This window comes from Aythya ferina, assembly GCF_964211825.1.
Source record: "Aythya ferina genome assembly, chromosome: 7".
Taxonomy (NCBI): Eukaryota; Metazoa; Chordata; class Aves; order Anseriformes; family Anatidae; genus Aythya; species Aythya ferina.
In genome coordinates, this window is record NC_140302.1 from 4441078 (window position 1) to 4456710 (window position 15633).

At 35.7% G+C, this 15633-nt stretch overlaps 1 protein-coding gene across 5 annotated transcripts in view; it reads right to left on the minus strand.

Annotated features, from left to right (window-relative positions):
- The window catches only part of HERC4 (HECT and RLD domain containing E3 ubiquitin protein ligase 4), a 33765-nt gene that overhangs the window by 10435 nt on the left and 7697 nt on the right, over positions 1 to 15633 (minus strand). For all 5 annotated transcript variants that reach the window (XM_084525037.1, XM_084525039.1, XM_084525035.1 and 2 more), the window contains exons 6-16: positions 14778 to 14999; positions 13203 to 13294; positions 10531 to 10661; positions 9353 to 9513; positions 8887 to 8963; positions 6493 to 6617; positions 5914 to 5973; positions 5277 to 5388; positions 4756 to 4945; positions 3088 to 3260; positions 1096 to 1212 (exon numbers count right to left, since the gene is read on the minus strand). In XM_084525037.1, the coding sequence (XP_084381163.1) occupies positions 1096 to 1212; positions 3088 to 3260; positions 4756 to 4945; positions 5277 to 5388; positions 5914 to 5973; positions 6493 to 6617; positions 8887 to 8963; positions 9353 to 9513; positions 10531 to 10661; positions 13203 to 13294; positions 14778 to 14999 (1460 nt within the window). The remainder of the gene's footprint in view (positions 1 to 1095; positions 1213 to 3087; positions 3261 to 4755; positions 4946 to 5276; positions 5389 to 5913; positions 5974 to 6492; positions 6618 to 8886; positions 8964 to 9352; positions 9514 to 10530; positions 10662 to 13202; positions 13295 to 14777; positions 15000 to 15633) is intronic.

The following is a 15633-nucleotide window of genomic DNA, read 5'->3' on the forward strand; positions in this document are numbered from 1 at the left end:
TTTCCAGCTGTCATTTTCCCTTATCTCAGAATTTTCTTGTCTGATCATGCCAAATTCAATTCTGGTTTGTTTATATCCATTTAAAGCATAGTTGCTAAGGTCATAATCTTTCTAATTCTAACACTTTTACATCCTTCACTGCCATATCCTTCTCTGTTCCAAGTACACAACCTGTCTCTTCTTCCAAGGCCTTCTTTTTCCCCACCTTCTCCATCTCATTTAATATACTGCCCCTGTCAGCTACCAACACCAACCTACATCAAGCACAGAATGCTTCTTCAGAGATGTTTGGCTGAAACATAAGTCTGTCATGACTACCACTATCATCTCACTATTTCTTTACACTCCCCCATCTCCCTGCTCTTGCTATTTTATTTTACAATTTTTTATCCTTTAGTAGACAGGCTATCTTTTGCTTTGGATTCATAAAACACACAACAAAAGTAGGTCTCCCCTGTTCAAGAACTTCTAGGTACTGCTGCAGAATTAAATTTAGGTGGACTAAAGCAAGCATATTAACCTACTCTATTCTGTCAAAGCTTAAGTCAAAGAACTGTGTGACAAAACCTTATCCAACTCACTAGTTCTGTGCACAGTCATTTATTCCCACTTACCATTCTTCTGTTTCCAGATCCAAGAATTTACTTCTTGTCACTACACTCAAAGTAGAAAATTACATTGCTTATCTGTCCCCTTTAACTCCCTAATTCATTTCTAAACTTTGTTTTCCATGACACTTTCAGCTTCCTCTATTGACAACACTGACTGAACCTAGCTTGCATAGTAATTCAGGTTATTCTGCATGTTTTCCGGTTAGCACTTCCCTAACTTTTCCAATGTGGCAAATCTCAACTGATAGCATTCTAATTAAAATGTTAGACGGTGTCAGTCCTAAAAATGATACCCTACAAGAAATACACCTATTTAACAATTCTTTAGCTAGCACCTGACAAAAGTTGAGTCTGGTCACTATCAGAGATCTGTGCAGATACTTGTATGAAAAGAAAGCGCCCCGATTTAGAAAATCTACAGGCTTCTCTACAGAGACAACCAAAAGCAAGCATGGGGGTGGGAAGGAGGGATCCAAACTCTTACCATTCCAAACACCTGCTGCTGGACCCAGTTGACGTAGTCATTTCTGATATCTATCAAGTCTTGTATCTCATGTATATAAAATCTGTCATACTGTATAACTTGTCCTCTTTCATTTACCTAAAGAAGTAAAATTTATTTTTATCACTTTGCATAACAGTTTAAGAGGATTTTTTCTGTAGTTTTCAAGCATTTATGTCAGCCACAGACACCCACCTACTAAGAAGTACTAGAAAAACAACAGTGCCTACAAGCATAAAAAAACAATGTTAAAGATATGGGAACATGGATTATTCACAATCCTATTTAAGCTGCAAAAAAATAAGATTAATCAATCATGCAATGTTGCACAATACAGTGCTGCCACTTTGAAACATGACGTGATTTCACAGGAACAGTATTTTCAAATGTACGGACTTAAAAACTACAGTGTAAAACTTCATTCTCAATTACAATACAAATGCTATTTCTGTTACCTGTGACCAGAGAACAACTTCTATTTAAAAACATTAAGCTTAGAAAAATAAGAGAATGACATGGAAAACAAACATTTTTTAAGGCTTGTCTCTATAGTGCAATTTTAAACCCAGGGCTTCCAAGACGATTCAGTAAATTTGCTTCTTTAACATACGCTTCTTTTCCCAATGACTGACAAGCATCATTAACTGCCAGAACAGAAGGATTACAAACTCTCTCTTTAAAAACTGACGATCTAAACTCACTTTACTCCAACACCCGTACCACCAAAGGACCCAATCCTTCCCCCAAAAAACACTAAACAAAAACAGACATTAAATCTGTGGAATAGCCTAGGTAAGTATCCCCATTTTTTCCATTCTTACTTTAGCCCATACCAGGTAATTATTAAGAACATATCAGTATATCTACCCTGCTGCCCAACTGTTTATAAATGTAATTATTTCTACCATGTAAGTACTTATTAGTCAAAGCTGGGTTTCCAAAAAATGGGAAGAAGAGCCAGATTATAACTCTACATTTACTCACAAGGTTTAAATATTTCAAGATCAACTTCAACTGTTAAGATTTACAGCTATTGCAACCCTGAGCAGCGACACAAATTCTGAAGGCAGCAAAATAGTCATTTCTTACACACCAACAGCATTACAAATGGGAATCTCTAATGGACATTTTGTGCTTCCAAAACAGGATGGCTACTGAACAGCCTTACTTCCCAGCCTTAATTTGACAGTGTTCATAAAGAATAAATGAAAGAAAAGCACAGCAAACCAAAGCCTAAGAATTCCAGCTTCCAAAGCAGATATCCTTTTTGTTTTCCTTGGGGAATGGGAGGTGTACATATAGCACACAAAGATCCAATTTAGACATTTGTTCCCATTGCACTAGATTGTGTGAATACAGTACTTGATTAGCACCTTACAGAGTGCCTTCCAAGCTCTTTAAGGATGTAATTACGAAATGCCATATGACCAGAATAAATTACAATGGGGGAAAAAAAAGAGGGTGAGAGGGGAAATTGCAGCAGCAGCAGACAGATGCTACAGCTGCTCAGGCTTCTGATGTGCACTCTGAATGATTTGGGCTTTTTATTCAAGGCTTGTAGATTTACTAATTTTTAAGAATTAAGCTAACATACTATCAGACTGAATAAACAAATCAGAGATGAAAAAGTTTGTCCTGGTAAAACTGTTCAGATTTTGCTCAAAATGTAACTTGCTCTTACCTTCCAACTGTGACCTTATTTGCTATCATTTCAAACTTAAGAGGCAATTCTTCCCAACATACCCTCATAGGTGCAATTGACTGGGTCAGTCTGTGATAATTCCATCACCATGTCAGATTGGAATCCAGAATTCCAATGGTTCATAGGTCTAAATGGAACAACTACAAGCATTTCTGCAGATGTAAGTCTAAATATTTAAAACTCTTTAGTTATTTAACTTTTTTCAACAACTACACAGCACAGATGCTGACAGAAACAAACAAAATAATTGGTTAAAATTGATGTAAACATACTCTATGCAATATTTCCAGAACTCTGAAAGCTGTGTGTAGAAAATTGGTAAATATTCTTCTTTCAGATGGAGGAATGCCAATCTTATACAACTTCAAGAGGTGGACCACAACATCCTTGTAGAGTTCCACTATCTTGAGGAATAATGGAGGTTCAAGTACAGACCACCAATTTTCTGTCAACAAACGGTGAACACATAAATGTAGTACTTGCCACTACAACAGTATGTTACGCTACTCTTAATTAAAAAACATGTTTTATTAGAAAGCACACTTGTCAGTTACCAAAAACTAAAGACAGGTGGGCAGAGAAAGAACAACAAAATATTGACACTTCAATACAATTTCAGTTCTCGATACAGTAAGATGTGGGCAAGCAACCGACTTTCAACTTTGAAATGGTTCTGGTGTATTATTTTACAATGTTACTCCCCTCTCCCACCCCATTCTGGGATTTAAAACAGCACAAAAGGGGCATTAACAGCTGACCATGTGTAAGCATTACTGAAATGGGGAAGCTCTCGAAAGTTTAAAAAAAAAAAAAAAAAAAGACATACAACAAATTAGAGAGCAAAGTATATGAAAAGGTATTTTGAGGTGGGGAAAAGTAACAGAATGGTCCACCGCTTTCAAAGGGAATATTCTTCTTTCAAAAAAAAAATGTTTGAAAGAGTGAGGCAAACTTTTGAACAATAAACTGCTCTTTGTAAATAAAAACTTCTGTTTCTATGCTCCTACTGTTACACACAAATTCTTTAAATTAAGTCTGTTTATCCAAAGTACACAATAGTATCATGAAGTTACTTGTGACATGAAACAGGTGGCTCAAACCTTGAAACCTTAAGCAAAAGGTCCTACCAAGAACAGTGGAAATACTTGTTGTAGTGAAGCAACACAAAAAAGGACCTGCAGTCCAAATCAATTATCAGTTTGCTTTTCTTTATAGAAGGCAAGCTTTTTACTGACTGCACACTTTACAGTCACCAAAAACTACTGCGAAGTTTAAGAGGTGGGTTACAAGTAAAGGGGAAAAAAAAAAATCAAAAACACACCACCCCAATGAAGAAAGTTCCCTTTTAAAAAATAAAAAGTACAAAGAAAATGTTCTGGTATCTCAACTCCTCAAGCTGAATCCTTGGTGATAAGAGTCACAATAAAAAAGTGCAGGGAAGTTAAAAACAAAACAAAACAAAAAAACACTATTCTAATCTGCATATTTCAAGACTGCGTCTTAGCATCAGTGAGATAGCATGGATCTCAAAAACAAAAAAAAGGTACTACAGTCAAAACAAAGACAATTTAGTATCTGCTCTGTAGCACTCCTGTAAACTACTTAGTGCTTGTTGTCTGACCACACAATTTTCACTTTAAAGTGCAAAGACACGTATCAAATGCACTCATGTATGTAGTATAATTCCTCCCAAATGGAACGAGTCCAACCATTACAAAACCAGATGAATCTATATGGATGGCCAGCTAGCTCAGAAGCAACACGATAGGTGTTTTCTTACATAGCAAGCAACATTAACCCTTAACTTTCTCATTGAGGAGTTCTAAAAAACTGCAAATACAAAAGCAGGTGTTGTTGAGATCACATCATCACTGATGGAATTTCTATACATCTTTCTTTGTAGATCCTTAGGTTGAATAGTAAAAAATTCATTTTCTTACCAAGAACTTTCAGAGGAGCTTTTTCTAGGTTCAGAATAGCTGTTCCAAAGGGAATAGCTAAAGTTGTGAAATTGTTTGCATCGCTCATCAGTGGGCACTCTGGTAGAGTGAGATACAGCCTTAAAGCTTCAACATCCGGTAAGGAGCTGCTCAGTTTTGGAATAAGGTTCTTTTCCAAACTAGCTGCCACCTGCAATGCATAATAAAATGCAATTTGTTTAAATGCAATTGGGCATTTAAACAAAATCCCACACCTAGATCAAAAGTAATGAGAGAACAATCAAGACTTCAACCTGTGTTGTATTATTTAATATACTGTCTTGGTTTTGAAATTTAAAGACATACAATATCCTGGTGTGTTACATTCTGGCACAGCACAATACAATTTTACCTATTTGTAGTTGGTATGTTATTGACTAAAGAAAGATATTAAAAAGGATTGGAGCAAGCATACCAAAAGTATTTCTCTATAGCTACAAAGTAAGGTGATTCCAAACAAAATGAAAATATGCAGCACAAACCTGTTGTGATATATGAGCGTGGTCAGGCTGTATAAGTTTGTGAAATAGTAGTCTAGCAGCATTCATATCAACCCCTGAGAATCTACTGCTGGTTTTGTAATGATCATCATTGCTACAGCAAGAAAAAAAAATTAGAGAAAGACTGAATCCTGTATTCTTAGGACTCTACAAATTTTCCACCTTGAATTTTTAACCCTAACAGGGAATTAAGATGTTAGTGATCACAGTATCACTCTTACACAACATTTGAAGCAACTGAAAAAAAAGTATTCTCTTAAATGGAAGGCACTCATGCTTTAGACCTTGGCAATCACTGAGATCTAAACCAGCTTGTACAATGTATTCCCCTTGAATTATATACAACTTGTGGCTGCTAAGTAATTACTTATGCTGGCTTAAATGGCAGCAGCCAGGTGGCACACACTACCAAGAACTGGCAGAAGACATAATGCACTTGGGCCAGCTGACAAATTACATGTAGCAAAGGAGCTACAAGGTTAAACTGAAAGCATCAGAGTAATACTAAGAAGGGAAAATGGTGGGAAGGTGTCATAGTTGAAACAAGAAACACTAAGAAGGTAGCCACCATTAATTGTTCTGTTCACAGGAATACTTGTTTAAAAGCCTGACCACCTACCTCAAGGCCAAAAAGCTCCCATTGAGGCACCCAGCTGAGGAGAATGTTCCATCAATTTCACTGAAATTGTTCACATGAAAGAAGAAGTTAAATTTCTTTTTACAAATTAGCATCTTATATAAAATTATTGTATTTTATCCTTCATAAGTAACATAGTACATAGGACCTAACTCTGACTTGAATATGACCAAACAACATCCCGTAAAACGTCCATTCAAGACTTTACACTTAAGGCAGCTACAAACAAGAGACTTGCAGTTTGGTTTTAATTTCTTTGCATCCTCCTTTAGTAAGATAGCAGCAATATTCCGAGTTATTCTCATATTCCTTTATACACACTATTATTTTTCAAAGTGCATCTAGGTACTTAATCTTGTATGTAGCAGTGACCTAAACTGTGACAGAGATGAGACAGAGATAAACTACATGATAAGCATGACAATGAAAGCATAACAAAAGCTCTGTATTTAATAAAAGCAGTAATTAAGATTACCCTTGCTATGTATGTACAAAACCACATTCACACCCAAATCATATATAAAATTACTGAAGACAACTGATTTCCTCTACAATACTTACTTAGCGATCTCTACAGGAAGTCTTCCAGATGGGAAAGTCAGCAATCTCTGAATAAATGTTTCATTCACAGTCCAGATCTGCTTCAGAACATCAGGATACCTGAAATCATCTGGCGGCACCATGTTCTAAATTGTAAAGAAAACAAAGAATCAGGCACATTAAACCGATTTCCAGAAAAAACAGTCCTGTGGCTAAGATCTTTTTCTCTTCATTGACTGACAATTTGCCTACCCAAACTATTACTTGAAACAAGCCCAAGAATCAATTTACTGTATTCTAGCAGTTCCGCACTTGCTATGAAAGCAAAGTAAGCTATGACAAACTAAAACCATCCAGATTAGTGTGTTAATTCACACCACAAGTTATTTTGTGGTAAACCCCCTAAACATACAAGCACTTTTCTAGGAGAACACTAAACAAGCTTTAGAGAACAGTAGCAAGCATGTTTATTCTCTGGTCACTGTCAGCCACTTAGCTCACTGCCAGGCTGCGAGCATACAGAAAAGGACCCATTCAATTTTTCAGACAGCTGCTCTCCCACCCTATATCCATCAGACTCTTCTGAGAATGAATCACGTTTCTCTGAATGTTTACTGCATTATCATACAAGCTGCATTTTGATGTGCTGCTCAAACTGAATGAATTACAGTGAGATTTCTAACACTAAACAGGAATAGAAGCAAGAAAACCTTTATGAGTAAGAGCACTGATTCAAAAAGAGGTGGCAAACAGCACCAAAAATAAGGTTAAACTAGTAAAAGAAGACATTTCTCCCAAGAACATGCTCTTTACAACATAGCTGACTCAGTGTAACGATGACTAGCTGTTGCCAAAAATCAGTATTTCTGATCCCATCCTAAGAAACGGAGGATCAGAACAAGAAACACTCTTGCTTTTTTCCTTGAGTCCAGCAGAAGTATCACAGTGAAACAATTCAGGGAACAGACCTGCCCAAAAACTAACTGGGAAAAAAAAAAAACAAACAGATTTTTGCCTTGCCTGCTGAGACCCCCTAGCTGGCAAGGACACCCAAGTCCTAAGAGTACAGTACTCACGTAGCTTTGAAAGAATGCAAATTAGCAAACTAAGGAGTTCTGAAAATGATGCTTCTGCATCATCCAAGTCCATCTAATGCTAACACTTTTTGTACTGAACAAACCACAATAACTGCATTCATAGTCTTAAGCTTACCTCAATTAGTCAGTCACAATCTACTTTGATTATGAAATTAGCACAGTAAACTTTTTTTTGAGTGGAATTTTAATATAAAAGTTTTGATCCTACACTACCAGTTAGTTTTTCTGTGTTCACTTGTTAAACAAACTTCTATTAAATACAGAAATAGTTACCAAAACTCAATCAGAATTAAGAGGGGGAAAATAGAAAAAAAAAATAATGATTTTTCACAAGCAGAATAAGCTGTGGGAGCACAGGGTTGCCTGACCCCAGTTTTTCTTGGCAACAAACATGTTTCCCCCTAAACCTTTACTGATTCCCTTTGTGTCATCACTTTTCAACCCCCATTTTCAATTCATTCCTGCGCCACTAATCCCTGTGGTCTAAAGTCTGCTGGGCTGTTATTTGGAAGTAGCTTCTATGCGAATCCAGGCATATATCTTCACCTTGTTCTTTCCTCCCAAGTCACTGTCTAAGAGCATTTCCTTTCCGTCACACTCCCACCTCACCATTATTGCTATCAAGTCCTCCTAGACCTCCCCCTTTCCCCAGCCACTGGAACTTAAACAGATCAATTCTTGTTCTTTTAAAGAAAATTATTGTTCTAAGGTTAGTATAAATTTATTACAACATAAACTGTGTCACTACTTCTCATTTTTAGCAAAAAGTCAGCTCTGTTTGTTTCCTCATCACTGTGGCATAATATATCGGCTACAGAGCAGAACACAGCAGACAAGGGCAGGGAAGAAGAGCTCTGGGCTTTTCCTTTTTCAAAGGAAGAGGTGCTTTTGACTGTGCGCTGGCACAGGCTGCCCAGAACAATTGTGGATTCTCCCTCCTTGCAGATATTCAAAAGCCACCAGGACATGGTACTGGGCAACCTGCTGCAGGTGGCCCTGCTTAAGCAGGGGGATTGGACGAGGTGACCTCCAGAGGTCCCTTCCAACCTCAATTGCTCTGATTCTTTGGGAAGGAAAGAAGGGCATGCATTCAAGACTCAGGAAAAAAGCCTGTGCCAAAAAGTTTCATGAGCTCACTGACAGCTAACACTCAATAGACTGGATCCAAGTCTTCTCATTGCTAATTGATGCAACGTCTTGTGCTTCCCACAGTTTAAAATTTTACAGCATACTCCTGCATCTTCAATATGAAATATCTGTTAAATGCATCAGAACACAATAAATTCAGCTTGGTTCTAAAGTATATTTGATGAATTACCTGTGGATAAAAGTAGTGTGCAAAGCTTTGGTCCCCACCAGAGAAAATTCTCTTTACACAGTAATACTGCTCACTATCTGCAATAAGAATAAAAAAAAGTCAACTGAAGACGTGGATTTGAGAAACACTCAAGACCCTGCAATCAACATATTCATTTAGGAAATGGTTCCTTTATTATGTAAACTTGCTCTGGGCAGATCTTGGCAATGCAATAATTAAAACTGTCTTTAATGGAGGTAAACACTAACAACTCTAAGTGTTAGCTCCAGTGCTAACAAAGCACCTACCCCAACCACAAAGCAAGAAATTGTTGCAAATATTTCTTACAGCAGAAATGAACTTCAGTAAATTAGAGCACGGTGAAAACAAACCGTGTGGAAAGAAGTGATTATATTCCATGTTCAGTTAAAATCTCAAGAGCCAAGGAACAGGAATAGAAAGAGTGTATCCACCAGGTGTTGCTTACCTGTGGGTATCAGGCACTGAGTACTGTAAGGAAGCCAGTTTCCTTTTACTGTGAAGGGACTTTTCCTGTTACTGGTTGTTCCCGTACCTAATTGCCCATTACCTCCAAGTCCAAAAGAATAAATTCTTCCAGATGAAGGAACAAATGCAGTAGTGTGCTGTCTAGTGGAAAAAAAAAAAAAGCAGAAACAAAACCAAAAACATAAGCACTATAATGTGCTTTATGCAATCTAAGAATTTTGTTAAATGTTAAAAACTCTGTTAAAGGTCTCGTCACAAACTCCACATCTTGACTGGCAATGGCAGTACTTCAAGTGACAGTGCAATATGCAACATACAGTTTTCATGGAAACATTCAGGAAACAGAGATGCCAGGTTTTGCCTTGAACCACTGCCTATCCACAGCCTGACCTTTAGGGCATATCTCTGGACATTCCGAAATTTGCAGTTTCTACCAGACTGGCTGCATCCCCTTTTCTTCATCTCAATTCCAGATGCCCCCCTCCCCTATCGTCCTCTTGGGAAGAACCACTACTGAGTTGACATCAACTAATAAAAGGGAATAGGTCCAATTAGTGTCAACCAAAATGCAGAGAGGATTACATAATGTGTTTTTTAATCCAAATAACAAAATATGCCCATCTCTTCAAAAATTATGTTGTCTTCACCATTTTGTCTCAGAATGCAATTCTTAGGACAAAGACATTTTCATCTGCATTGATAATTTTTCCAGATTTCTTGGGTGCTATTATTAATAATACATCGTTAAAATAAACAAACAAACAAACAACATTGGGAACTGACGTACAGTACAGTTTTACAGGCATTTTAAAAAACGATGTATGTTTCCAAATTTTATTTATCCTCAGTGAAGTGAGAGTAACTCCCCACGCACCCTCATTCTTTAATAGGGAATGATGAAGTAACAGCAATAAACAGCACCATATTATTAACATTTTCAGTGTAGGGAATCAGAACTCTCAGTGTAGCATCCTTCACTTCTACTGAATGTTTTTAAAACCCCAGTAATGTCGCTAGCTATTTAGAGACCTTATTTATCTCATCTTCCCTAACCATCAAGGTTAAGGAAAAATACACTTCATATTAGAATATATGTGAAATTCTATACAAAACAAGTAATTTATAAGATTCAGAGCAGTAGCACAGAAGAGACCTTACCTGCCACAAGTAATTTGCGTGACAACACTTCCCATAAGTTCAAAAACTTTCCTTGGGTTTATCTCATGGCTGGTAGAATTATGACCCAACTGACCATAGCCTCCAGCTCCAAATGTAAAAACCCCACCTTCCTAAACAAATAAATTATGTGGATTAAAATAATAGTATATCTTGGAACAAGAAAATTATCAGAAACAGGGGCTTAATAAATTACCTTATCTGATAATTTTGGAATTGCAGGGAGAAAGACAGAAAATACATTTGTTCAAGAGGGTCCTGAGACACAGAAAGATCACAAAGTAACTGCAATTATGAAAATGTGGCATAGCTATCAAGTATCACCTTATTCATGTTAAATCTTATTCTTGTAATTTCCATACTAGCTTACAACAGAGTCCTGTCATTAACTTGTGTTATTACAAGATACTAATCCTTGTTGTTTGTTTTTGTGTTGTTTTTTGTTTTTTTTTTTCTCTTTTCCAGTTCTCTTGATGAACTCTAATGGTACATAAATTCTTACTGTTAAAAAGTATACTTTAGCTTTCAAATCTTGAATAGAAATTTGAAAACAAATACCAAATAGGAAGCTGCCCTCCTCAGACAGATGATGCAGAGTATGACTGAAATAGCCAGCTTCATTATTTGAAAGGACAAACCAGAAAAATTCGCCCTTGTTGTAAGGCAAGTCAATTTTAGAAGTGTTTTTGATTAATTTATCAATAAATTAACCAAAAACTTGAATGAATAAATATTAAATCAGAACCATTTTCATAAATTATACAACTTACCTTACAACAACTTTGAAACTTTCCATTTTGAAATGCTTTGAAATTGTAAAGCTCTTTCTTTCAATTCTACTCTGCATCAGACTGGACCTCTGCTGGAAATCATCATTAAAATGGCAGCATCCACTGAGAAAAAACAACAGCCTCATTCACTGAATCAGGATAACAAACAGTGACAGGTTTTTCCAAACTTGAGAAGGAATTGAAAAATGCTTGCACACAGTACTGTCTACAAAAGATATATCAAGACTCCTGGTTCTGAAAGGCCTATCATGCAAGGGAAAAATGGACCTATAATAAATGGGTAACATAAAATCATACAATTTACAGTAAATTCAATATCTTAATTGAGTCCATCAAAGCAAGCTTGAAGTTAACTTCCATATATTAAAAAGCGGAAAACACATAGAATATGTTATAATTTTTTACATTCTGTACTTCCATAGCCTTACACAATACGTAAATATCCATTTCATGACTGCAGAGTTGCCACGTCTTTTGCAGTCAAAGCAAGAGAATATTTTATGACAAGAAGTAATTGTTTGTGAACGGTTTTCTACTTCCACTATAGACAATTAAGCTTGTATAAGCAAGTAAGGTATGGCCATACTTAGACAACCCACATTCTTCAAAACTTTCATTTGTTGCAGTTTAAAACTTCAAACATACATTAAAAAGTGTACATTCTTCAAGAGAGCAAATACAGATTCTTTCTCTTCCGAGAAAAAAAATGAAAAATAGTTACTTCAAAAATGCCAACACCTTCTACAACAAAGTTCTGAATACAGACTCAGAAGATAAATGAATATTTAGTCACATCCAGATCTCAATTGGTCAGAATACTTGTCTACTGCTATTCACTAGTTCAAAACATTGTTTATAAATTGACACATTTTATCAAGAGTGATGAACAAAATGAAACATCAGAACATTAACTGATTTATACCTAAATGCTGAAGTTGAATTCAAATATCGGAACACAGGAAGGTAGAGGAGTCGATCATTTAAAGAAAGATGTGTACGTACTATTTTACCCACCACAAAGTAAGGCTACTTATCACTTGATGCTTGAAAAGCACTATCCATCACTAGGATGAGTATAAGAAAGAGCTCTAGCATTACATTCTATGTTCCTCCTTTAAGCATCCAAACCTTAAATAAACAGGAGACTGCAGATTATGCATTTAGCCAACAGTTACATGTACATAGCAACTTGGCACATTTAAACTTTCCAACTATTTTGATTGAGTCTTACATATATATATGAGTATGTCACACTGACACAGAATACATGCTTCTTTTTTTTTTCCCAAAATGGCCTTGAAATAAATGACTAACTTTCCATAGAACTTCACGATATAATACTTTCTATTAGATTATGTAAATCTTCAATTTCTTCTGTCTGTTTGCCAATAGGACATAAGCAGCAAACTGCAATTCAGTACCTCCCAATGACCACACACACCCCAATCCTTCTGGCGTGTAATTTAAATTTAAAATTAACTTGGCCTGATCAGCGATAAAAACAATGCTAGAGGCATTACATTCAGAAAACGGCTATCTCTTTAGTATATTCTAATATAAATTTCAATACCTGCACAATTTTAATAATGTAATATGCACTGTCTTATCAAAAATGTTTTCTTTTGTGTGCTCACCTTTACTATATCTGATAAAAATCTAAAACTAGAGAAAGATTTCTTGTATTATGGTAAGGTTGTTTTTTTTTTCCCAAATATTTAACCATTCTTCCAGTCTTCCTCAATTTAATCCAACAAACTTTGAAGAAATTTTAAGTGGAATTTTGTTTGTTGTTTCCTAATCAGGTAGCATCTTCTCCTGAAAACATTCAAAATCAAAGTATAAACATATATTTAAATATTGTACCTTTGTAAGGGCAGCGGTATGATCTTCTCCACAACAAATATGAACAACCTTCTGACTTCTCAGTGACTTCAACAGGGTAGGAACATACCTGTCTGAGAAGTTTAATACAGCAGTAGATTGCTTATTTTGAAAACAAAAACAAAAAAACAAAAACAAAAACAAATAGTCTTGCCTATTCATTCTTATTTGGTTCCAACCAAACAAGCATTTTACAATTGTCAACAGAATGCAATCGCTGTGACAGGGTTTATACAAATTTTAGATGAAAGAGCTACTACAGAAAAACACAGAACTACTACACTAATGTACTTTTTAGCAAAGAGCCTCAGTTTCACTAGTACCTGCCATTGGCCATGAGAAAAGAAAAAGTATCAAATGTTTTGAGGTGTTTATGAGCTTCACAACTGTAAAGTTTTCCAATAAATTGGTAGCAGTTGATCACAGTTCAATATTATTAAAGGTATAATAGAATGGAACACTGAATAGTTAGGAGGCACAACTAACTTCCCTCTAGTGCGGCAACAAATCACCTTTGTCACCCGGTTGCACAAACGCTGTATTTCCTAAATGTTAATGCTAATGCCTAAAAATTTGTTAGGTACACTTGTCTGAAAAAGACCCTATATATATATAGACGTCAGGAAAAAAAAAAATGGATTTCAGTGAAAAGTGATACTGTATACAAAATTAGGGCCACACACTTTTCCAAAGAGAATATAGAAGCAACCGAAAATTCCCATGAAATCAAATTTCATGGGAAAAACATCAGACAAAGAATGTGTAATTTTCTTGTTACATGACTGCAGCCAGATTTAAAGCATGAATTCAAATACACATTTTAACTGCAATGTATTTTTTTGATTTTAAAGGGTGTTGTGAACAGTGAGAAAGCATGAATTCCTGAAATTAGATGTAGATTATTGAATAATGAACTGTATGCTGAGGGAATCTGGCATCATACACTTCCATCTTGGAACCCTGTGCCCTGATGGTGTATATGTAATGTAATACAACTAACAAAGAAACAAACCTTTGTCTACTTTTTTTTTTTTTTTTTAATTATTATTGAGTGTTGGCATTATAACGGAGGAAATTCCGGCAGTAGCTGAGGATTATGAACAATTTTCAGAAGTGGTCTGAGAAAGGCCAGTATCTGTATAGTGGGAATAAACTACGAAGACATCTTAAACATTCTAAGGATAATCAAACAGTTTCAGTACTTCACTGTTTTTGTCCAGCAGTTAAATCTATCTAAAACTCAATTCAAACTGTAGCTACTGCACAGTATCTTAATTCAATCCCACTCAAAAAGCCTAAATCAGAAAAATCTAGAACAGGGAAAGAAAAAAAGTCAAGCCAGCTAGAATTTCAACATAATGCTGTCCGAACTTTCACTACAAAATAGCTGGGGGTGGAACTCTGCCCTCTTTATATAAACTCACATGACATTGGCACTATCAGAAAATATTCAACAAAGGTTTGTTTTGTCTGCTCCATTTCTAAGAATACCGATATCTTTAGATTCACAAACCAAGACCTTCAGCATGAAGTTTTACTGTAGAAATGCTTACTTACCATTGTCATCGTTAAGACCCAGCTGCCCAAATTTGTTTCGTCCCCATCCAAAAATTGCTCCAGAAAGAGTTAATACAAAACTATGAGCTCCTCCTGCTGCAATCTGTGCAAAAGGGATTCCCAGCAGAGATTTAATCACATGTGGGGAGTTTTGCTTTTTATACTCATAACCTAAGCCCAGCTGGCCATATTTATTTTGTCCCCAGGAAAACACTTCACTTCCTGTTTAAAAAGATAACAATAAGTACAATCAATATCATTTAATTCTATAAATTTTATTTACTGTAAGAGAAACTAGAAGTGAGGTTAGACAGTTACTCTTCAAATATTTTTGGATTTGACAATGCACACAAATCACTGAACAGACTCATTCACTTTTGAAACTACACATTCTGTAATTTGCAGGTGTTCAACCCAAATATTTAAATCACCTTCAAAACACTCACCACTACTCTTAACTTTCCTGTTTCAACAATGCCAGATAAATTGTGCTTGGTTATTATGAGTAGTTCCACTACCATGCCTATTTTTATGCAGAGATCTTGTCAAAGTTGCATAATGGACATGCAGAAACTTCCCATTTCCAGTCACAAGCCCCATTTAAGCTTTTATATGGTAACATACTTATTTTTCCACATACAATTAGATTTTAAAATATTGTGTTAAAAATATGACAGATGAAGCACAAAGTTTATAAACCTATTTAATATCTTATAAAGAAAAAAATGTATTTTGAAGACTCACAATTCAGAGAGCTATTTATTTATATTACCTCCACAAAAAAATGTTTTAATGAACAACCAATGTTTTATCAAGGTATTTACTATCCCAAGGTGAACAGCTAATCACAAAGATG